At 36.0% G+C, this 26,437-nt stretch overlaps 1 protein-coding gene across 2 annotated transcripts in view; it reads right to left on the bottom strand.

The window, feature by feature from the left end:
• The window catches only part of PIAS1 (protein inhibitor of activated STAT 1), a 121,359-nt gene that overhangs the window by 82,365 nt on the left and 12,557 nt on the right, over window positions 1-26,437 (bottom strand). For both annotated transcript variants that reach the window (XM_068554438.1, XM_068554448.1), the window contains exon 2: window positions 13,518-13,962. In XM_068554438.1, the coding sequence (XP_068410539.1) occupies window positions 13,518-13,962 (445 nt within the window). The remainder of the gene's footprint in view (window positions 1-13,517; window positions 13,963-26,437) is intronic.

Below are 26,437 nucleotides of genomic sequence, written 5' to 3'. Positions count from 1 at the left end.
CTCAACATAATAAAGGCCATATATGACAAACCCACAGCAAACATCATTCTCAACGGTGAAAAACTGAAAGCATTTCCTCTAAGATCAGGAACTAGACAAGGATGTCCACTCTCACCACTATTATTCAACATAGTTCTGCAAGTCCTAGCCACGGCAATCAGAGAAGAAAAAGAAATAAAAGGAATACAAATTGGAAAAGAAGTAAAACTGTCACTGTTTGCAGATGACATGATACTGTACATAGAGAATCCTAAAACTGCCACCAGAAAACTGCTAGAGCTAATTAATGAATATGGTAAAGTTGCAGGATACAAAGTTAACGCACAGAAATCTCTTGCATTCCTATACACTAATGATGAAAAATCTGAAAGAGAAATTATGGAAACACTCCCATTTACCATTGCAACAAAAAGAATAAAATACCTAGGAATAAACCTACCTAGGGAGACAAAAGACCTGTATGCAGAAAACTATAAGACACTGATGAAAGAAATTAAAGATGATACCAACAGATGGAGAGATATACCATGTTCTTGGATTGGAAGAATCAACATTGTGAAAGTGACTATACTACCCAAAGCAATCTACAGATTCAATGCAATCCCTTTCAAATTACCAATGGCATTTTTTACGGAGCTAGAACAAATCATCTTAAAATTTGTATGGGGAAACAAAAGACCCCGAATAGCCAAAGCAGTCTTGAGGGAAAAAAACGGAGCTGGAGGAATCAGACTCCCTGACTTCAGACTATACTACAAAGCTACAGTAATCAAGACAATATGGTACTGGCACAAAAACAGAAACATAGATCAATGGAAGAAGATAGAAAGCCCAGAGATAAACCCACGCACCTATGGTCAACTAATCTATGACAAAGGAGGCAAAGATATACAATGGAGAAAAGACAGTCTCTTCAATAAGTGGTGCTGGGAAAACTGGACAGCTACATGTAAAAGAATGAAATTAGAATACTCCCTAACACCATAAACAAAAATAAACTCAAAATGGATTAGAGACCTAAATGTAAGACTGGACACTATAAAACTCTTAGAGGAAAACATAGGAAGAACACTCTTTGACATAAATCACAGCAAGATCTTTTTTGATCCACCTCCTAGAGTAATGGAAATAAAAACAAAAATAAACAAATGGGACCTAATGAAACTTCAAAGCTTTTGCACAGCAAAGGAAACCATAAACAAGACGAAAAGACAACACTCAGAATGGGAGAAAATATTTGCAAACGAATCAATGGACAAAGGATTAATCTCCAAAATATATAAACAGCTCATTCAGCTCAATATTAAAGAAACAAACACCCCAATCCAAAAATGGGCAGAAGACCTAAATAGACATTTCTCCAAAGAAGACATACAGACGGCCACAAAGCACATGAAAAGATGCTCAACATCACTAATTATTAGAGAAATGCAAATCAAAACTACAATGAGGTATCACCTCACACCAGTTAGAATGGGCATCAGCAGAAAATCTACAAACAACAAATGCTGGAGAGGGTGTGGAGAAAAGGGAACCCTCTTGCACTGTTGGTGGGAATGTAAATTGATACAGCCACTATGGAGAACAGTATGGAGGTTCCTTAAAAAACTAAAAATAGAATTACCATATGACCCAGCAATCCCACTACTGGGCATATACCCAGAGAAAACCATAATTCAAAAAGACACATGCACCCCAATGTTCATTGCAGCACCATTTACAATAGCCAGGTCATGGAAGCAACCTAAATGCCCATCAACAGACGAATGGATAAAGAAGTTGTGGTACATATATACAATGGAATATTACTCAGCCATAAAAAGGAACAAAATTGAGACATTTGTTGAGAAGTGGATGGATCTAGAGACTGTCATACAGAGTGAAGTAAGTCAGAAAGAGAAAAACAAATATCGTATATTAACGCATGTATGTGGAACCTAGAAAAATGGTACAGATGAGCCGGTTTGCAGGGCAGAAGTTGAGACACAGATGTAGAGAACAGACATATGGACACCAAGGGGGGAAAACTGCGGTGGGGTGGGGATGGTGGTGTGCTGAATTGGGCGATTGGGATTGACATGTATACATTGATGTGTATAAAATTGATGAATAATAAGAACCTGCAGTATAAAAAAACAAACAAAACAACTAATACTAAACTTTCATTGGGTTATTTGTATGGAAATATGTTAATATAAATGTTTCAGACATTACATGAAATTTCTAAAAATCTTATATGTTCTGGTATAATGTTATAAGTCATAATCCTAGTTATTACTTTAAAATGTATATCTCAGAAATAACTAATTTTCTTGTCAACTGCATTATTATGAACTTTCATCAAATCTTTAACCGTGGTCATTTTTAAGTTTTTTGTCATTTACAGACAGTTCTGGGTGTACTCTGATGCTTTTGCAACTATGTTCCTATAAAAGGGTTTCATCTTCAAGGAATTCATGGAAAAGACTCTGACAAGTACAGGTTTCTGGTAACTGACTGTACTGCTGAACTGAATGAATAAGCATTTTCAGAACTCTAATGAAAAACTGATGAACTCATAAAAGTGCTAACAAAAGATCAAGATGAAAAAAAAAATTAATTACATGGGACTGAGTGAACTGATGAGGATGAGTATAATTTTTGTGACTTTCTGTTTGAATTAAAAAAAAAAAAAATCGCACAAGGACTCAGAGGCAAAGAATATACAAATCAATTTTCACTGCAAAGTAAAGGAGCTGTTACAGTGGAGGATTACTGGACTGAAGGTCAATATTATGACATAGTATGAGTGTGTTTCATGTTTGGTAATTGCAATCATTGTTGCTTTTGCTGTGGTCATCCATGTACAATGCTTGGTGTCAGTCTATTTATCTCTTGTAAAAATAAAATACGTGTGTGCGTGTGAAAAAAAAAAAAAAAAAGAAGACTACCTGAGACCAGATTAGAGGAGTGCAGGCCCTGCGCACACCCTAATCTTGTCAGCAACCCCACCCTTGGGAAGCACTGCTATAAAACTCCTTATCAAATCCTACTGGGTTGGGACATATAGTTCTTCGAGACAGGAGTCTGCTGTGTCCCCCTTTGCCTGGCAAAGTAATAAAGCTATACTTTTCTACTTTACCCCCCAAAAAAAATTTTTAAAAAATAAAAAAAAAAACCACAATAGATGGCTTCAGGCTTCTGGGCCACTTATACAAACTATAATAAAAATATTAAATTAAATTCACCAGATAAAAAGACAGATTATCTACAAGGGGATGTAGATTTAGAAGTAAATTTTAGATTTTGTTTTGAAAGTCAGAAATCAGTGCTGCTCTCCAAAAAAAAATTGCAGAGGAAGGAGCACTTCCAAATTCATTCTATAAGGCCACCATCACCCTGATACCAAAATCAGACAAAGATACCACAAAAAAAGAAAATTACAGGCCAGTATCACTGATGGACACAGATGCAAAAAGCCTCAACAAAATACTAGCAAACGAATCCAGCAATACATTAAAAGGATTATACACCATGATCAAGTGGGATTTATCCCAGGGATGCAAGGATTTTTCAATATCTGCAAATCAATCAGTGTGATACACCACATTAACAAACTGAAGAATAAAAACCATATGATCATCTCAATAGATGCAGAAAAAGCTTTTGATAAAATTCAACATCCATTTATGATAAACACACTCCAGAAACTGGGCATAGAGGGAACATACCTCAACATACTAAAGGCCATATATGACAAACCCACAGCTAACATCATACTCAATGGGGAAAAGCTGAAAACATTTCCTCTAAGATCAGGAACAAGACAAGGATGTTCACTCTCACCACTTTTATTCAACATAATTTTGGAAGTCCTAGCCCAGCAATCAAAGAAAAAAAAGAAATAAAAAGAATCCAAAGTGGAAAAGAAGAAGTAAAACTATCACTGTTTACAGATGACATGATACTATACATAGAAAATCCTAAAGATGCTACCAGAAAACTACTAGAGCTCATCAATGAATGTGGTGAAGCTGCAGGCTACAAAATCAATACACAGAAATCTGTTGCATTTCTATACACTAAGAACGAAAGGTCAGAAAGAGAAATTAAGGAAACAATCCCATTTACCATTGCATCAAAAGAATAAAATACTTAGTAATAAACCTACCTATGGAGGCAAAAGACCTGTACTCCGAAAACTATAAGATGCTGATGAAAGACATCGAAAATGACACAAATGGAAAGATATACCATGTTCTTGGACTGGAAGAACCAATACTGTCAAAATGACTATTACTACCCAAGGCAATCTACAGATTCAATGTAATTCCTATCAAATTACCAATTGCATTTTTCACATAACTAGAACAAAAAATTTTATAATTTGTATGGAAACACAAAAGACCCCGAATAGCAAAAGCCATCCTGAGAAAGAAAAACGAAGCTGGAGGAATCAGGCTCCCTGACGTCACACCATACTACAAAGCTGCAGTAATCAAAACAGTATGGTACTGGCACAGAAACAGAAATACAGATCAATGGAACAGAACAGAAAGCCCAGAAATAAATCCACACACACAGTCAATTAATCCACAACAAAGGAGGCAAGAATATACAATGCAGAAAAGACAGTCTCTTCAATAAGTGGTACTGGAAACACTGGACAGCTACATGTAAAAGAATGAAATTACAACATTCTCTAACACCATACACAAAAATAAACTCAAAATGGATTAAAGACCTAAATGTAAGACCTGATACTATAAAACCCCTAGAGGAAAACATAGGCAGAACACTCTCTGACATAAATTACAGCAATATCTTTTTGGATCCCTCTCCTAGAGTAATGGAAATAAAAACAAAAATAAACAAATGGGACCTAATCAAACTTACCAGCTTTTGCACAGCGAAGGAAACCATAAACAAAACAAAAAGACAGGCTTCCCTGGTGGCACAGTGATTGAGAATCCACCTGCCAATGCAGGGGACACGGGTTCGAGCCCTGGTCCAGGGGAATCCCACATGCCACGGAGCAACAAAGCCCGTGCACCACAACTACTGAGCCTGCACTCTAGAACCCACAAGCCACAACTACTGAAGCCTGTGCACCTGGAGCCTGTGCTCCACAACAAGAGAAGCCATCCCACTGAGAAGCCTGTGCAATGCAACGAAGAGTAGCCCCCGCTCACCGCAACTAGAGAAACCCCACATGCAGCAATGAAGACCCAACGCAGCCAAAAATAAAATAAATGAATTTTTTAAAAAAGGCAATCTACAGAATGGGAGAAAATATTTGCAAACGATGCGACTGACAAGGGATTAATCTCCGAAATATACAAACAGCTCATACAGCTCAACAGCAAAAAAAAAAAACCAAACAACCCAATCAAAAACTGGGCAGAAGACCTAAAAAGACATTTCTCCAAAAAAGACAAACAGATGGCCAAGAGGCACATGAAAAGTTGCTCAATATCGCTAATTATTAGAGAAATGCAAATCAATACTACAATGAGGTATCACCTCACATTGGTCAGAATGGCCATCATCAAAAAAATCTACAAATAATAAATGCTGGAGAGGGTGTGGAGAAAAAGGAACCTTCCTACACTGTTGGTGGGAATGTAAATTGATATAGCCGCTATGGAGAACAGCAAGGAGGTTCCTTAAAAAACTAATAATAGAGCTACCATATTATCCAGCAATCCCACTCCTGGGCATATATCTGGAGAAAACCATAATTCGAAAAGACAAATGCACCCCAATGTTCATTGCAGCACTGTTTACAATAGCCAAGAATGGCTAGCAACCTAACTGTCCATCAAGAGATGAATGGATAAAGAAGATGTGGTATATATACACAATGGAATATTACTCAGCTATAAAAAAGAATGAAATAATGCCATTTGCAACAACATGGATGGACCTAGAGATTATCATATTAAGTGAAGTAAGCCAGACAGAGGAAGACAAATATCATATGATATCACTTATATGAGGAATCTAAAAAAAAGGATACAAATGAACTTATCTACAAAACAGAAATGGACTCTCAAACACAGAAAACAAACTAATGGTTGCCAAGGGGAGGAGGAGAGAGGGATAAATTAGGAGTTTGGGGTTAAAATATACACACTACTATACATAAAATAGATAACTAACAAAGACCTACTGTATAGCACAGGGAACTATACTCAGTATCTTGTAATAACATATAATTGAAGAGAATATAAAAAAAGAATATATATATTTATATATATGTGTGTATAACTGAATCACTTTACTATGTACCTGAAACTAACACAACATTGTAAATCAACTATATTTGAATAAAAATTTAAAAAATAAAAATAAAGATAAATAAAATAGCAATTTATAATACTTAATGGACACTAGTTTATGGTGATACTGTTGTATACAACAACAAATGTAATTAAAACGCACAAGCAATAAATTAGTCAAAGTTTAAAATAAATAAATAAATTCTCTCTACATCTCTTAAAAAAGAAAAGAAAAGAAACCAGTGCTGCCAAATTAGGAAGAAAAGTTCCTAGGGAAGAAACCTGCCTACAGAAAAAATTAGTGCTTTTGATTTCCTAAAATTCAAGTACAGAAGAGCACAGCTTGTGTTGAATTGTTAGAAGGCAAATTTTCTAAAAGCAGAGTAGAGTAAATCATAAAACCTCTGAATGCCCTTCCCAATACTTATCAGAGTCTGTGTCCTTGAATTTGCATCACCTGATCTTTAGGCACTGGCTATTAGGCATGTGGAGGAAGGCAAACTCAATTATAAAAAATGAGAAGAGAAAGAAACTGTGAAATCTAATCCAATGCCAGTCGAGCCCTTGGCAGTAAACACTGGTATCCAATGTTATTAAGATGTAGCAGAAACCTTAGTCGCACTGCACAAAACAAGATGGATTGTTTTAACTATTTAGGAGTGCTGAAGCATCTGCTGCCTTGTTTCCTAAGGCAAAAAACCAAGTGCATATATATAAAACATATATATATTAATTCAAATCTTTTCTATAAATTATTCATACATCTTCCCAAGCCTAAAATAATTATAATTTTCTATATACAAATGTTCTACTTTAAAAAGGCAACAGACTGACCTAGCTTTCTAAAATACTGAAACTATAACCCTAGGTTATAAACACCTAGGTTGTTGGACATCCCTAGGAAATACCAATACACCGTCCCACATCAAATTAAATTACAACTACTTAAAACAGAACTCAGGAAAATCAAATATGTAACCCAGAGCAGAGATATTTGTGGTGTTTAATGGAAAAGACTGTTTGACAAACATTAAAACTTAAATAGAAACCACCTTCCAAGACGTAAAAAAAGAGGGAGGGAGGGATAAATTGGGAGACTGGGATTGACATATACACATTATGCCAACGAATATTTGCAAACGAATCAACGGACAAAGGATTAATCTCCAAAATATATAAACAGCTCATTCAGCTCAATATTAAAGAAACAAACACCCCAATCCAAAAACGGGCAGAAGACCTAAATAGACATTTCTCCAAAGAAGACATACAGACGGCCACAAAGCACATGAAAAGATGCTCAACATCACTAATTATTAGAGAAATGCAAATCAAAACTACAATGAGGTATCACCTCACACCAGTTAGAATGGGCATCAGCAGAAAATCTACAAACAACAAATGCTGGAGAGGGTGTGGAGAAAAGGGAACCCTCTTGCACTGTTGGTGGGAATGTAAATTGATACAGCCACTATGGAGAACAGTATGGAGGTTCCTTAAAAAACTAAAAATAGAATTACCATATGACCCAGCAATCCCACTACTGGGCATATACCCAGAGAAAACCGTAATTCAAAAAGACACATGCACCCCAATGTTCATTGCAGCACTATTTACAATAGCCAGGTCATGGAAGCAACCTAAATGCCCATCAACAGACGAATGGATAAAGAAGTTGTGGTACATATATACAATGGAATATTACTCAGCCATTAAAAGGAACGAAATTGAGTCATTTATTGAGAAGTGGATGGATCTAGAGACTGTCATACAGAGTGAAGTAAGTCAGAAAGAGAAAAACAAATATTGTATATTAACGCATGTATGTGGAACCTAGAAAAATGGTACAGATGAGCCGGTTTGCAGGGCAGAAGTTGAGACACAGATGTAGAGAATGGACATATGGACACCAAGGGGGGAAAACTGCGGTGGGGTGGGGATGGTGGTGTGCTGAATTGGGGGATTGGGATTGACATGTATACACTAATGTGTATAAAAGTGATGCCTAATAAGAACCTGCAGTATAAAAAAACAAACAAACAAAACAACTAATACTAAACTTTCATTGGGTTATTTGTATAGAAACATGTTAATATAAATGTTTCAGACTTTACATGAAATTTCTAAAAATCTTATATTTGTATTTGTATGGAAATATGTATGGAAATATGTTAATATAAATGTTTCAGACATTACATGAAATTTCTAAAAATCTTAAAAAAATAAAAAATAAAAAATAAAAAAAATAAAATAAAAAAAAAACAAACTTAAATAGAAACCACCTTCCAAGACGTAAAAAAAGAGGGAGGGAGGGATAAATTGGGAGACTGGGATTGACATATACACATTACTATATATATAATAGATAAGAGGGGCTTCCCTGGTGGCGCAGTGGTTGAGAGTCTGCCTGCCAATGCAGGGGACACGGGTTCGAGCCCTGGTCTGGGAAGATCCCACATGCCGCGGAGCAGCTGGGCCCGTGAGCCACAATAACTGAGCCTGCGCGTCTGGAGCTTGTGCTCCGCAACAAGAGAGGCCGCGATAGTGAGAGGCCTGCGCGCCGTGATGAAGAGTGGCCCCCACTTGCCGCAACTAGAGAAAGCCCTCGCACAGAAACAAAGACCCAACACAGCCAAAAATAAATAAATAAATAAATTTAAAAAAAAATTTATCCTTCTATAAAAAAAAAAAATAGATAAGAACCTACTGTATAGCACAGGGAACTCTACTCAATACTCTGTAATGACCTATACGGGAAAATGATCTAAAAAAGAGTGGATATATGTATAAATGATTCACTTTGCTGTAAAGCAGAAACTAACACAACATTTTAAATCAACTATACTCCAATAAAAATTAATCTTAAAAAAGACTTAAAAAAAGAGAAAGACAAAGAAATAAGTGACTTGTTTCATGACAAACTGAAGAATGACATCCATATGACCAATTATAATGTCTCAGTGTTTCAGATTCTTCAGTATGTAGCATCCAAATACTTTGCAAAAAACATTAAAACAGACTTTATTGTATTTAAATAAATTGGAGAGCTAATAATTGTTTACTGTGGTTCCACATAAGAGGTTCATAGCTCTGTATATTATGGGAATATACAGATGAATGCAGCAGAGCTGATTTTGAGGAACTAACAACAACAAAATGTTATTAAGAGCATGCAGGAAAGTGAAATTGATTTGGATTGGGGAAGAACAGACAGATGTGAGGGGGACATCTTAGAAAGATTAATGGAAAAGGTTTTTAAAAGCATTTGAAATGGACCTCATAGAACAAACGGGATTTTAATACTGACAGACAAAAATACACAGTAAATCAAGCATTCTACTTTACAACCACCTTTACTTCATCTCCCAATTAATGAAAAGAATTCTCTTTAATATGTGTTCCAAAATGGATAAAGACCTTAAAATTACTTACTGTTAAAGAAATAATAACAAGATGATTATAAAAATGGATAAGAATTATCTAATAAAATGGGGGAATACCAAAACTATTGTTTTGATTTTAGTTAGAAACATGAACCATGCATACATTCAGCTTACACTAGAACACCTTAAACTCTGTTTAAATCTAGTGCTTACAGATAAAATGGAAGGGGAAAAAATGAAAAATTAAATTTACCCATCACATTCTGGACTCAAGTGATTAAATGTGATTAACCAGCTAAGTACAGGTCAAAACTAAACTCTTAAGAGTTTGTAATGATTTTAAATGTATTCAATATGTATACTAAGAAAGAAAATGCTGCAAGCCATTTAATTTTTCAGAGAATATCGTTTTCCTAGACTTAAAACAAACAATCTACTGGCGAAAGTAATCCCTTAGAAAACTGAATTCCATGATGAAGTAGTCATTTCATTTAATGAAGTACAGAGATAGTCTTTTAACAATGTTAAAAATCTTATAGATTCCTTTTATCAATTTTTTTTTTTTTTTTTTTTTTTACTTGACAGGGCCTTAAAATATGTTCATCCTAAACTCTTGCAGATTACTCAGAATCTTTTTTCAAATTCTCTGAGTATTTCCATCCCCTGAATAGTTACTGAATCAATAAACTTCCACAAATTACTTTCTGGTGATCTTTTTATGCATAACCAAAATGTTTGCTTTTATTTTAATTCTATGATAACAATGAGAAATTAGAAATCTATTTACATACCACCAAGCAATTCCATACCACCTATTCATTTTGTGTTTATATCACAAACAATGGATTTATTCATGAAAACTGGTGTTCTATAAAGTTGCCACAATGAGTTAGTGAATACTGAACCATTGCTCCTCGGAGAAATACAGGGTTAGATTCCTGCAAGCCTCTGAGCACAACATTTTCATCAACTGATCAATACCTAACCTTGTTTTATGTGTGCTTCTGTTTAAAGACACCTTATTTGATATATATTGATGATTCATTCACACTAAGCTCATTGCCAACAGCACTGTAACTCAAGGCTGAACAAAACTAATCTAATACATGTATTTTCTCCATAATGCACATCACAGCCTTTGTGCATACAGGAACACTAGACAAAACTTCAGCACTATGCTTGGGGGCCATTTTAAACAGTGCAATCACCAACAAAAAGCACAGAAATGCAAAAAATGTGGCATTAAGTAGAATGCAAAGAGGACATTTGTTTACAATATGACAGCAGAAAACATGAAAGCAAGAGCCACCTAGTTCAACCACAGGTGGGAAAGCACACATGAGCCAACTCAAATTCTTTGCAGCTCTGTGCATGTCTATAAATGGCTGTGAAACTGTTGTGAGTAGTGATTTTGGATTTACTGAGATAGCAGGCATTCATCCACTAGCATGTGCAAATAATGAGGCTTGACAATACAAAGAAAGTCCAATTAAATAAATATTATGGGAAATATTTTAGTACTTCAACCAGTCAATTTTGTAAATGCAAAGGTTTACTTAATGGTTATCAAGAATGGGCAAAACTTTATGACATTGTTCTTAAACTGTTACACAAAAATACCCCATTGAAGCATTCTATAAATTTTCAGATGAAGAGAAAAGACAGAAAAATTATTTAAAATTTATTGACTATTCTTTAAAAACAGTCATTAGGGAGAAAATACTATAGAAAGATAGCAAAAACTATCTGCAGCTTTAACACAATTTCTTATGAACTACCTGCTTCTCATATCTTTTTAGGGAAAAACCAGATGTTTGCCCACTATTATTACACACTAAAAAGTTCATAAGGATAAAGTACCCTGAAGTATTAAAACAATAAGATATAAATTATGATATATTAAGTTAAACTGCAAAGGCATAAAAAGACAGTGTAGACAACTAGAAATGAACACATAACATATATATTTAAGCAAAGTACCTCAGTAAAATAAAAATAATTTTAAATGCTCTATTTTTATTTATTAATATTTAAAATATTATCCAATATAACCAGAATTTATGTCCACTTTGCATTTCTACTTTTCATAACAAAATTTAGATACGTATGTAAACATCACCTACTCACACTGGTACTTGAAATTTATATTAGTGAAACTGAAAACAACAAGATATGTTAATTGTTAAGACTCAAAGAAAATTTGAGAGCTGGGAATCAAATCAAATAAAAGCCAACATTCTTTTCCTTTCAAATTTCAGATGATGTTCACTATAGCATGTTTTTGGCAGCGAAAAACTAGAAAATACGTCTTTTAATAGAGGACTTATTTAGAACATAAAATAATACAGTCTTTAATAAGAAATTAGCTCATATATATATATATATATACACACACACACACATGCTCACACATGTACACAAAGACATTATATATACGTGTGTGTGTATAGCCTTCAATTAAAAATGGGAAAGACAGACAAGGAGAAATGTCTGTAATATATTAGTAAGGCAAAAAAGGGGGTAGGGGCAAGTCACAGAACACTATGTATTGATACAATATGATTCCTTCTTAAAAACAAGAAACATAACTTGCTTATATATGCATATATACTGAACTGCTAACAAGGAAGGTTTTGGCACTTTCATGTTTTATAATGAGCATGTATAAGTTTTAAAAGCTTACAGTAGATTCTCAGCAAGTGTTTTCTTATTAATGGCTATTTAAAAAATAAAGTCATGTGAAAAAATTCATGTTGTTTGAAAATGACTCCTATAATCTTAATTTATTCAGTTATTCTGCTAAAAATAATTTAAAACAAACATTTCCCAGTTCAAAGAATTTCTGTAAATGTTCTCAAAATTCAACACTCACCAATCCCCCAAACTGAAATGTTTACTGATTTGTAACAGGGGTTGGCAAACTTTTTCTGTAAAAGCCAGACAGTAAATATTTTAGGTTTTGCAGACATACATGGTCTCTGTTGCATATTCTTCTGTTTTTGTTTTATTTTACAACTCTTTAGGAATATTAAAAAAAAAAAATTCTTAGCTCAGATTCACCAAAACAGGCTGCAGGCTGAATTTCCCTTGCCAGCCATAGTTTGCCAACCACTGATTTATAACAACAAACCAGCATCTGGAAGTCTGATATTTTAAATATATTACACCAAAGGTAGCAGAGATCCCAACAGGGTCAATTTTCTTCTACCTTAAATAAAGTAAGGTAGCATTATAGCAATTAAAATTTCAAGTTGATTAATACATCGAATTCTATTAATAGACTAGGCATTTATCAAATGATGGGAAAACATAGTACATGAAATTTCAAGTGATTATATAACCATAATCATGTGTGCAAATGAAAGGTACACATATCCACTTGAAAAAGTCAACTGAAATTAAAATACTACACATCAATGCTCAACTCTCCTTTATAAACATTTAAACCATTTACTCATTTAAATAATCAAAAATAGTCATTTGATTTAGATGTCATCAACCCTTGAAAATTAAAAACTGAATTCAGAGACTGATAGTAATTACTGGGTTTTAATTTTAATTTTGTAAGGGTTATTATAAAATAGTAATCAACAATCTAGAATATTACACTTTAAAAACGTTTATATTCTTGGAAAGTTTTTAACATTTACTGTGTCAGCAACCATCACGGAAGACGTGAATATGCTTTTTTTCTGTCTAAAAGACAGCTTTTATATATTTGAATTTGTCTAAAATTGAAAGATCCTTTTTACCATCTAGATCCTACCACCAAATATAAATTTTATTATGAATAATAATCTGGGTCAAATTCAAACTCAAAAATGAAAATGTATCCTCCAAAAGTAACCAAATAATCATTACAGAATAATCTTACCTAGACTGGTGGGTTTTATCAGTTCATCCAGTAAATCATAAAATGGTAATTTTTGAAGTTTTATATCCGGATGGACTGGATGAAGAGCTGATGTAAGATGTGGGAGCTCCAGTTCATGTTTAGGTCCCAGAAGAGAAACAGGGAGTAACGGTGATGATGCAGGGTGACCATCATAAGTGAGTTGTGGAATGGTAGATGGAGACAAAGTTGCTGGCATAGGACTTGAATGTACGTTGGGGATGGACAAGTCTGCAGGCGTCATGATTTTCTGGGGGAACCTCCGCCTATAGAGTTCTTTAATTTTCATTTGTACAGCAGGACTGCAGCCAGCCTTTAGCAAATGCAGGGCTTTTGTGAGAAGTTCGTGTTTGCGTCCGTGCTTGTTTCTCCCAGCGTAGCCCAACAGTACTTGGAGTTCAGAAACTCTAAGGCTCATAACCATTTGCTTAGAGACAAAACAAAATGTAAAACATTAGTATTCCAATAATATAATTTACAACATTAAACGATACTTTAACACTTTATCCTTATGGTTTGTTTACAAAGGCCAATTCATTTACAGTCAATTCCAGTTATTTCAAACTTAAACTCTAATCATTTGATATAACCAAAGAAATTTAAAATTAATATCCATAAATTCACTAACTTCTACCTAGGGTTATGAAAGATGTAAAATAAGTATACACCAAGTAGAACCACATCTCACCTCATTCCATCGTTATAATGAAATGTTCAGGTATTTATCAAGCATTACTAAGTCTCCAGGAGAGTACTGAGTGCTGTGTGGATGGCAAAAGATAATGAGCCCTCAAGAACATTTGTTTTCTTAGGGGAAAATTATATAAGTATATGTGAAACATATAAACAGTCCACCTCAAGCACCAGATGTAGGCAGGATACAAATAACATTATATTACATTCTATACTGACTTTGGGATTTATAGGGCTTAAACTATACCTTTTTTGACCCATTATATACCAGATACATTTGATATTTTCATATGGATTGTCATTAAATCTTTACAACTCCACAAGGTGTTACCCTTCCTGCTTTACATGTGAAGAAACTAGTTAGGAAAGGTTAAACAACTTACCTAAGGCCACATAGCTACTAAGTATCAATGAGGATTCAAACCCAGTTATGTGTAATTCTAAAGCCCATGCATGATCTTTCCACTAAACCATTAGGAAAAGGATGACACTGGAAACATATTATTGACACTCTATTGGCAAAGCCAGGCTAAAAAGTCCAGGAATTGGGAATTTCCTGGCAGTCCAATGGTTCGGACTCTGTGCTTTCACTGCCGAGGGCCTGGGCTCGATCCCTCATCGGGGAACTAAGATCCCACAAGCCACGCGGCAAAAGTCCAGGAATTCAGTCCACATGCCATAATGTATAAGGCTGTAGTAAAGAAATCTATTTAACTTTAACTCTGCGTTCCCAAACTTATTTCTCCTTTTTCCCCAACTACTAAGAGACTACCAACAGGAAATACCCACACCAATTCTCTCATTTTAAAGTTGAGGAAAATGAAATCCAAAGGGAAGACAAGATCATACAGCTATTAACAGAAGAATCCTGACTTTACCACCACTGACAGGGAGGTGTCAGGATGAAAGACACATGTAAGGTTACCAATTACTCTCTATTTGCACAACTGTTTTCTCCCCTCACCTCATCCCAAATACCACAAAAGCTACGCTGCCTTCCCTAATTTACCACCACTCCCTGGGATAACATTCATCTCAAGCCAATCATCTAGAAGTTATCTGCAGATTACAAAACAATTAAGAAAAATAAAACAGTGAGAAAAACAAGTGTATAAAGAGCTTTAAATGCAATATAGCGGGTTAATCAAAGAAATATGAGCCCTTGCCCTACCTTCCCTGGCCTGGAGAATGCTTTGTTTCCTCAAAGCCCAGATTTTGTCAGCCTTGCCCTTTAGGCCTGGCAGAACTAAATGACTCTCTTTTCACTACTCTTACTGGCCATTTTTCATATCTTTATTTTAGCACTTATCTTGCTGTATTATAATTTTCTTTTTTTTACAAATGATTCCATGACCAGACTGAGGTCCTCTATGGCAACAGTCCCCAACCTTTTTGACACCAGGGACCAGTTTCGTGGAAGACAATTTTTCCATGGGTCAGGGAGGGGAGGATGATGGTTTCGGGATGATTCAAGCACATTGATTTATTATGGTCTCTGTGCAGTCAAACCTCTCTGCTCATGATAATCTGTATTTGCAGCTGCTTCCCAGCACTAGCCTCACCACCTCAGCTCCACCTCAGATCATCGGGCATTAGATTCTCATAAGGAGCACACGACCTAGATCCCTCACATGCGCAGTTCACAGTAGGGTTCACGCTCCTATGAGAATCTAATGCCACCGCTGATCTGACAAGAGGTGGAGCTCAGGTGGTAATGATGGGGAGCAGCTGTAAATACAGATGAAGCTTTGCTTGCTCTCCCACCGCTCACCTCCTGCTGTGTAGCCAAGTTCCTATCAGGCCATGGACCAGGTGGTTGGGGACCCCTGCTCTATGGTACAAGGTCATGTTACCTTCAGCATCTAACACTAGGGCCCAACAATAATGACAGGACAATGAATGAATGATGAACAAAATAAGAAAATCACACCAGAAGGAAGGGTGGGGGTGGATTCTACAGTGATAAGTTATACATATAACTATAATATAAATCCAAATGAACTCCCAAGCTCTTATGTTCAAAGATATAATGTAGCCCTTAAAAAACAAATTCTAGCCCAAATCCTATAACGTTTCTCTCTTTAGATTGTTATCAGAGATTAAATAATTACTATAATGTCAGCAGGATATCAATTTCTCCCTACTATCCAAACTGTCCTAAGAGTACAAAATAGTTTTAAAGATTTTTTTTTTTTACTTATTTTAAAAGGAACAGAGATTTCAACAGAAAAGCACTGTATTAATAAGCTTCTGCTCTTAGAGAAATAACATGAATTATGCTTCAAAGATTATAGGTTAAAACTAAATTTAAGTTGGCATTGGCCAAATGTATTTTGTTTTACAGAGAAAACACGATAAATTTTTAGAAAGAGAAGAATGTCTTTCCATTTCAATTCAGCTCCATTCTCTTAAGTCAAACACAAAAACCGAAACTCAGCGGTTACCATAAACTTATGACAGCTTTTGTCCTAACTCTATGTGTATAAGGATTTATTTAAATGCAGCACAGATGTATTATTGTTCTATTTCTATGGAAGAATACATTGACAACTCGCATAAAATAAAATCTCATGCTTGATGATCAAAAGAAAAAAGTTAATGACATAGGCATAATTTTTGTTTTCATTTTCACAGGACGCATAATTAATCATCACAATTATAAGGTAGGTATTGTCCTCAATTTACAGATGGGAAAACTGAGGCCTAGGAAGGTTAAGAAATTTGTTGAATGTTACAAAACTACTTCTACTCCAAATGTTGTACCTTTACACTATGTTAGTGTCTTTTAGCGAAAACAAACCACATGCCTTTTAATTAGGAAAGAGAAAAACTTCTAAAAGATCAATTTATTTAACATTCAATCTCAACTTCAAGCTTCAACATTTTAGCTTTAAAAAAAATTGGTGGTTAAGATAAAAGAAAACATCTGGATTCAAATTAACCATTGCACCTTGTAATCAGGTACAGTGAAAGATGAGGTGCTATCTATTGCTATTATTGGAGCAGCTGCTGCATAATCTTAAGGACTGTAATAAGCATGCACTGTTTAAAAAACCAAATAAAAGAGGGCAGGAAACGCAACCATCTGAAGTATCTCTCAACCAAAAAGCTTCAAAGAAGCATGGAGCAGTCAATTCACAATGTAAAGTGTTGACAACACAGAGGAAAACTAAACACTTAAATGTGAAATGTTGAAATGCAATGTATTTTAATCTTTCGTGTGTTTAAAATCTCCATTTGTTAGCACTACAACAAAATGAATATTTATAACTAAGGATAACATCAACCACTGCTATTACTAGAAATCATTACCTCCTTGGATAGCATTCTGCTGACTCTACAACCCCAAATGATGGAATGCCTGAGAAATGTGTATATTCTGTACAGAAAGCATTCTGTGAGGAGCATCTTTTTAAAATGAATCTTTTTAATCAGAAAGACCTGCACACCGTTTTAAAAGTCGAACAGTTTTACAAGAAAAACAGATGTCACTTGCCCTGTCCCCATTTTTCACATCCCTAAGGCAACTACTTTCAAGTCTTTTTAGCTATTTCTTCAGGCGTTTTTTTCCCTATTTCTACTATATAGTAGGTCTATTATTTATTTAAAATTTTTTCCCTTTAGGAAAAAAATTGACTTCCTATTAAAAGATAATGTTTTAGATCTGTTACAACTTCCCATCATCATTTTTGGTTGAATCAATTGTTAGAGTTTATATTATTACTATGGCCGTAAATAATATTCACAGACAAGCCAAAAGTACATCATGATTACTGTTTCTTTTTTTGTATGACCTTGTTTTCCTTCTAGTTAATAACTGCACCATTTTTGCATTTGCTTAATTTTCTGTGTAACTACGGTTAATTCATCTTTAAATTGCTAGTGTTAACTTTCCTCTCAACGTATTCAAATATATCAGGTAAATCTCTGTTTTAATTTCTTTTTTGTTAATTTTATTTTTGGCTGCATTGGGTCTTCGTTGCTGCGCGTGGCCTTTCTCTAGTTGCGGCGAGCAGGGGCTACTCTTGGTTGCGGTGCGCGGGACTTCTTATTGCAGTGGCTTCTCTTGTTGCGGAGCATGGGCTCTAGGCGCATGGGCTTCAGTAGTTGTGGCACACAGGCTCAGCAGTTGTGGCTCACGGGCTCTAGAGCACAGGCTCAGTAGTTGTGGCACACGGGCTTAGTTGCTCCACAGCATGTGAGATCTTCCCACACCAGGGATCGAACCCATGTCCCCTGCATTGGCAGGTAGATTCCTAACCACTGCGCCACCAGAGAAGTCCTTTAATTTCTTTCTTAAAAATATACTTCATACAATCCTCCATCAAGTTCTAATTTAGACTGCTTGCTCTCTAGACCTGGTACAAAACTATGGTCATGGAATTTCCCTTTAACTTATCCTGGGAATTCCCTTATCACTCTTCGTGTTGGACCCCCTGTTTCCTTGATCTCACTTCTTCCTTTCTTGATTTTCTCTTTTTAGTGGGGTATTTCCTCCAGTAGCTTCCTGAGAAGGGGGCATGGGAAGTACACTTTTTTAAAAATCCCTTGCATTGTCTAAAAATATCTTCATTTACTCATACTTAGTAACTGAGTTTGGCTCAGTATAGAATTCCAGACAGGAAAGTATGTTCCATCAGAATTTTGAAGGCCTTTCCTCATCATCTTCTCTTAAGAAGCCTGGCACCATTCTGATCCACAGTCTTTCACAGTCACCTATATATCTTCCTCAAGAAGCTTCCAGAAGCTTCTCTGTATGTGTTCTGAAATTTTACAATATTGTATCTTGGAGTAGGTTTTTTTTTTTTTTTATATGAACTGATAATTGCTAAGTCTTTTACATTTATAGATATATGTCCTTCAGTTCTGGGAAGTTTTCTTTTTTTTTTTTTTTAAATAAATTTATTTTTGCCTATGTTGGGTCTTCGTTGCTGCATGCGGGCTTTCTCTAGTTGCGGCAAGCAGGGGCTACTCTTCGTGGCAGTGTGTGGGCTTCTCACTGCTGTGGCTTCTCTTGTTGCGGAGCACGGGCTCTAGGCATGTGGGCTTCAGTAGTTGTGGCACATGGGCTCAGTAGTTGTGGCTCGTGGGCTCTAGAGCACAGCCTCAGTAGTTGTGGCACATGTGCTTAGTTGCTCTGCGGCATGTGGGATCTTCCCGGACGAGGGATCGAACCTGTGTCCCCTGCATTGGCAGGTGGATTCTTAACCACTGTGCCACCAGGGAAGTCCCTGGGAAGTCTTCTTGCAGTAATCTTCCTTTGACTTTTTTCTGTTCTCTTTCTTGCATGCCTATTATTTAGATACTGGCCTTGCTAGACTGTCTAATTCTCTTTTGCTCTGTTTTCTTTTTCCTCTTGCATTTACATCTCTTGTCTTTAGCTCTATTTTCCGGGAGATTTCCTCAACTTCATCTTCTAACTCTTCTATTAAAATTTTAATTCCGGAGCTTCCCTGGTGGCGCAGTGGTTGAGAAGCTGCCTGCCAATGCAGGGGACACGGGTTCGAGCCCTGGTCTGGGAAGATCCCACATGCCGCAGAGCAACTAGGCCCGTGAACCACAACTGCTGAGCCTGCGCGTCTGGAGCCTGTGCCCCGCAACAAGAGGGGCCGCGACAGTGAGAGGCCCGCACACCGCGATGAAGAGTGGCCCCCACTTGCCACAACCAGAGAAAGCCCTCACATAGAAACGAAGACCCAACACAGCCAAAAAAAATAAAATAAATAAATAAATTTAAAAAAAATTTTTTTAATTCCTATGAGCTCTTTTCTGTTTGCTGCATTTTTCTTTTTCTTTTCTTTTCCCTCTACATCTTGTTCTTATTTTACATGAATGTAGTGTAGTATCTTCTCTCTTTTTTTTAATTTTATTTTATTTTTTACTACAGCATCTTCTTTTCTCTTGAGAATATAAATAGGATGTTTGATGTTGTTGTTTTCTTCACCTGCCTGCACTGTCTCTGTAATCTGAGTTCTTTCTTGCTATTCTCTCTGGTCTCTGCCTTTCATGCTTGACGTTTTCCTCAAGTAAGAGGGAACCTTTGGCTGTACATTTATATCTAAGAGTAAGACACGAAAAAGATGATCAGATGAACTGTGTGAGTGAGCAGACCGGAGTACTGCACTCTAGGATGATAAGGCAGGAACTTGGCTATCATGAGGATTCCATTTTTTCCTTTTATCTGATCACTTTTGACACAGAGGAATCCTCCAACCTCCTGCTTTGGCAGTATAAGGTTGACTTCCAGTGTTCTCAGGGCAGAGTAGGGGAATGGGGAGGAAGGAGGGGAAGGTCCTCACCATTATATAAGAACACATTTCAACTTAATCTCCTTCTCAGATATGTAACATTTTACACACACACACACACACACACACACACACACACAGTTATGTGTGTGTGCCTGTATAAGAACACCATTCCAACTACAGAGGCAGGGACTATATTCTGAGAAAAAGAAATACAAGAAATAGTCAAGCAATATTAATAAGTATTGTAGACAGCTTTTTGAGATTAAATAAAAAGGGCCAATGTTACTGTCTCATTAGCTATGACCCTACGTTATTAAAGGTCATACCTAAATTGTGAATAAGAATTAGGTACTTCCTGTTGAACCACCTAATTACTCTCGTTCACACATCCCACTTCAGTATTTTAGGGGATGAATCATAAAGCAGACTCTATATTATGAATCTTTATCTGGTATCAATTTGTAAACAACTGTAAACCAAAATGAATTCTAAAGACAGTCAAAATAGGCATTTAACAATGTCATAATATTTCATTTATACTTTTACTTTCTATCCACAAAAGCAATCATCAAAAATACTCTAACTGCATAAAGATTGTATGGTACTACAAAAATATTTTATTCATTATTTTCAAAGTCAGATTCTTCATTCAATGGAACTGACTTTAGGATCATTTCTAATCCTCTCCACTTGAAATAGTTAATAAACAGCTGTTAGATTAGCAATTTGTCAACAATGTCCAGTTCAACCAGAAAACCTAGTTAGACAGTTTCTACTAAAGCAGCAAGTCAGGCTGGTTACATACTTCTCCATAATCTTGTTCCACCTGATTTCTCATCTTTTATTTATTTCTCAATATAAGATGACTGAAAAATGACCTGTAGTGCCTACTCCTCTAGCTGATTATCTTTCTCCCCTTCTGGTATCTTCCATCACATGGGTTGCATTTAGCTCCCACATAATGACAAAACATGAAGATTCCATTCTCCTTCAAGCAAAGTATAAACCTAACACTCTGTTGAAATGGCATATCATGGCTTTGATTTTTGACAGATAATTTAAATATCATCCCCATTTATGTACTACCACATTTCATGAAACCCACGGATATGTCCTTCAAAAGCTCCTTCTAGATGATAACTCAAATACTAAAAATAACAAACCCAAATCAAAACAGTTTAAAATTTGGATTAAATATTTTTTACAATAAAAAAAGTTTAATTTAAAAATTAAGAGTTTAAAATTCTAACACATTCCCAAACTTCTTATGCAGAGGTAGGACAAATATAACTTTAAGTAAAAAGCTGCTCTGCACACAGATGTTCAATAAACGCTTTTTGGATCCATGAATGAGCCCTAAATGAGTTGTAGAAAGGGAATATAGGAACAAACAATGAACACATAGAGATAAGCTAATCTTCAGAAACAGAGACTCATGATCATATTAATTCAATTCTCAAATGTGCTAGGTACAAATACAACATAATATGGTACTAGTATATATAGAATTTGGATTCTAACACTAACTCGGCCACTAATTTACTGAATCACAATCTTTCAGGGTCTATTTTCTCTCTTTAAAAAATGACAGATTGACTAGAGCTTCTCAAAGATTCCTCAATTTCAAAATTCTATAATGCTATAACTATTAAGTGAAATCTTTCTTTTCGTTCTACTCTTCCACAGGTTAAGGAAATACAATCTGTATGGTCAGTGAAATCTCTCCATGAGCAATGTTCTCAATCAAAAATATAAGTGTCATACATGAGTTGATACAGTAAAAATAATGATAAACCTAATATGTATTAAGTGCTTATAATATGCCAATTACATATTAATTATAGTAGCATGAGTATCTTACTTAACCCTCACATGGACACAAGAGACAGACCAATAGTATTCCCATTTATGGTTAAGAGAACTGATGCTAAACAGTAAATAAGTAAATAAGTGATGGAGACAGGGCTCAAACCTGACCTGACTCCAGAGCTCAAATTTATAACCACTAACCAATACAAGTGTCTTATCACAAATCTTAGCCAGGACAGAGTATGTGTTACACTGGGATGGGGGCACTAAATGACAGTGAGAGAAATTAGACTCTACAGAGTGAACAAGCAGTGGAATAAATGCTTATTTGGGGACAGTAAACAAGTGATAAAAATAGTTTAAGGTTATTCAAGTAGCCACCTATAGGATGGATGAAAGAGACTAAGAAATAAGACTTCTAGCTAAAAGAGATAGCAACAAGCAAGAATTATTTATCTACATGTAAGAAGAAACTGTGACAGTGGAAATAGAGGAGAGAGGACCAATAAATACTGCAAAGAAAATCTGCAAGAACGTTCAATAATCTAGATAAGGTGCCTTTTAAAAAGCAGTGCTATACATGATCATGAGAACAATCGTTCACTTTTCAAATAAAATCTAAAATTTAAAAATAATAAAGCTTTATGGACTTCCCTGCTGGCACAGCGGTTAAGAATCCACCTGCCAGTGCAGGGGACATGGGTTCGAGCCCTGGTCCGGGAAGATCCCACAGGCCGTGGAGCAACTAAGTCCGTGTACCACAACTACTGAGCCTGCGCTCTAGAGCCCATGAGCCACAACTACTGAAAGCCCACGCACCTAGAGCCCGTGCTCCTCAACAAGAGAAACCACCACAATGAGAAGCCCACGCACCACAACGAAGTGTAGCCCCCACTCGCCACAACTAGAGAAAGCCTGCGCACAGCAATGAAGACCCAACGCAGCCAAAAATTTTTAAATATATAAATAAATGTATAAAAAAATAAAATAAATAAAGCTTTAAGAAATTTTAAGTCTATCAAATTATAAAAGAATGAATATTTTTTCACAAACTCCTCCAACCAAAACCAAACAAAATGTTGCATTTACAACTGGAGATATCATCTAATTTAAGTTTCAGACAAGATGCAATGAAAGATACATTATACTCTATCTGAGAGAAAGTTAAGAAGTGTAAAAGAATAGATAAATATTAACAAAACAAAAAGTGAGAAAAAATGCATTCTGTAACTATACAAAATCTTTAAATCACAGCCTTCAATCTGGGTCCCAGAAAAGTGATTAAGTAAGAACCTTAGAGGGAAAGTATCAAGAGAACTATTTCAGAGTAACAAGTGTAACCTATTCAATCAAAGTTAGAGCTAGTAAATAGCGGAGCTCAGACTCAAAAGTCAGATGCCAAAGTCCACACAATGCTGCAGAGTACTTACAATTACAGACATCATTAGGGAATTTGAAATGATTTTTTTTTTTTTTTTTTTTTTTGCCGCACCGTGCGCCATACGGAACTCCCCTGACCAGGGATAGAACCTGGACCCCCTGCAATGGAAGCACGGAGTCTTAACCACCAGACCACCAAGGAAGTCCATGAAATGATGTTTTTCTTTTTTTAGTTTTTGTTTTTTTAATTTTTTATTTTTGTCTGCGTTGGGTCTTCGTTGCTGCACATGGGTTTGTTTTTTTTTTTTTTCTCTAGTTGCAGAGAGTGGGGGCTACTCTTCATTGCGGTGCGCTGGCCTCTCACCGTGGCGGCCTCTCATCGTGGCGGCCTCTCATTGCGCAGCACGGGCTCTAGGCGCACGGGCTCAGTAGTTGTGGCATACAGGCTCAGTAGTTGTGGCACACAGGCTTAGTTGCTCCACGGCATGTGGGATCCTCCCAGACCAGGGATCGAACCTGTGTTCCCTGCATTGGCAGGGAGATTCCCAACCACTGCACCACCAGGGAAGCCCTGAAATGATGTTTTTAAAAACTGTAGAATCATAGGATCATAACATAAAATAGGACTTTATTTTTCTTGACGTATACTTGACTTACAATGTTGTTAGTTTAAAATAGAACTTTAGCAATCATCTTGTCCAACTCTCCATCTAATATATGAAGTTCTACTGTAACCTCCTTAATTGATGGTCTCCCAGCCTCTGCTGAAACACTTACATGAGTTCACAATCTAATCTTAAAACAGCCTACATTACTGAAAAGCTCTATGAATTGAAATTTTCCTTAAACTTCTACCCAATGGTTCTAAAATTTCATCCTGTTGGTATAGACCCCTTCCCACCCTGGCCATCGTACTCAGAGTGAATGAAATAATCCAGATGATAGTTTGACTACTCTTAGTACTATCTCTCTTATTATGAACAGAGCTATTTCTACCAGTGCAACCTAATAAGGCATTTTAGACTGACTGGCCTGTTTTATTTAGGCAAGTGGAAGGATGTTGTACGTTATGCTTTTCTTTCAGCAGGGACAGGGAGTCACGTCCACATTATATTGTCGCTCACATTAAGCTTGAGGTTAACTAAAACCTTTATTCAATTGTTTTCACATGAAATGCTACTAGGTTAAACCTCCTCATCCTCTAATACAATTTTTAAAATTTAAAAATAGAACTTTACATACAGCGCTGTTAAACTTCGTTTTTTCCAAGTTCATTATTCCAGCCTTTCAAAACCCTGTTGAAGAATTGCACCCTGCACTCTCTGCTGTAGCATTTATCACACAGTGTTGTAAACAGCTGATTTTCTAGTCTATGTCCTCCCCTAGACTTTGAGACTTTCAAGGACACTTTTCTCCGTATCACCTATGCTAAGTATGGTAGATGACATGTAGTAAGTGCACAGGAGATGATGATGATGATGATGAATTAATTATCAAGGAATTAATTATCAAGGAATTAATTCCTCTTGATTTTGTCATCTAACATTCTTCCCAGTTTTCTGACACCTACAAAATCTGAGAGTTTTGCTTCTTAAATATTCATACAGGTCATCCTTAAAACTTGGGATATAACAGGGTCAAGACTATAGAGCCCAGTGGCACATGATAAGAAATTCCCCTCCAGATAACAAAGTTTAAGGTTACAAATAAGATCGTTCAACTACTTAGGATTCAGATGATTATTTTTCCCCAAGATTCTCCAATCTTAAGGTAATTATTCAATAAACACTGTCCAGGGTGCACAAGAAAAACAAGGTTATCATATGCTTGATTTATAGCTTTCAGAGAAAAACAAGCTTAGAAAAAGATATATACAATTTTTTTTTTTTTTTTTTTTGGCCGCACTACAAGGCTTGCAGGATCTCAGTTCCCCAAGCAGGGATTGAACCCAGGCCCTTGCAGTGAAAGCGCTGAGTCCTAACCACTGGACCTCCAGGAAATTCCCACAAATGTTCTGTTTTTAATTTTATTTTATTTAAAAAAATTCTTTTCCATTATTGTTTATTACAGGATATTGAATATAGTTCCCTGTGCTACACAGTAGGACCTTGTTGTCCATCCATTCTATATGTAATAGTTTGCATCTACTAACCCCAAACTCGCAGTCAATTCCTCTCCCACCTCTCCTTCCCCGTTGGCAACCACAAGTCTGTTCTCTATGTCTGTGAGTCTGTTTCTCCTTTGTAGATAGGTTCATTTGTGTCACATTTTAGATTCCACATATAAGTGGCATCATATAGTATGTCTTTCTCTTTCTGACTTACTTCACTTAGTATGATAATCTTTAGGTCCATCCAAGTTGCTACAAATGGCATTATTTCATTTTTTTGTGACTGAGTAATATTCCATTGTATGTATGTACCACATCTTCTTTATCCATTTATCCATCTTTATCCATTCATCCATGTATCTTTTTGAATTATAGTTTTGTCCAGAAATACACCCAGGAGTGGGATTGCTGGATCATATGGCAACTCTATTTTTAGTTTTTTGAGGAACCTCCATACTGTTCTCCATAGTGGCTGCACCAACTTACATTACCCCCAACAGTGTAGGAGGGTTCCCTTTTCTCCACACCCTCTCCAGCATTTGTTATTTGCAGACTTTTTAATGATGGCCATTCTGACCAGTGTGAGGTGGTACCTCACTGTAGTTCTGATTTGCATTTCTCTAATAATTTGCAATGTTGAGCATCTTTTTCAGGTGCCT

This window comes from Eschrichtius robustus, chromosome 1 (genome assembly GCF_028021215.1).
Source record: "Eschrichtius robustus isolate mEscRob2 chromosome 1, mEscRob2.pri, whole genome shotgun sequence".
In the NCBI taxonomy this organism is placed as follows: domain Eukaryota; kingdom Metazoa; phylum Chordata; class Mammalia; order Artiodactyla; family Eschrichtiidae; genus Eschrichtius; species Eschrichtius robustus.
The sequence above is the reverse complement of the archived record's forward strand: the minus strand, read 5'-3'. Positions and strand labels throughout refer to the sequence as shown.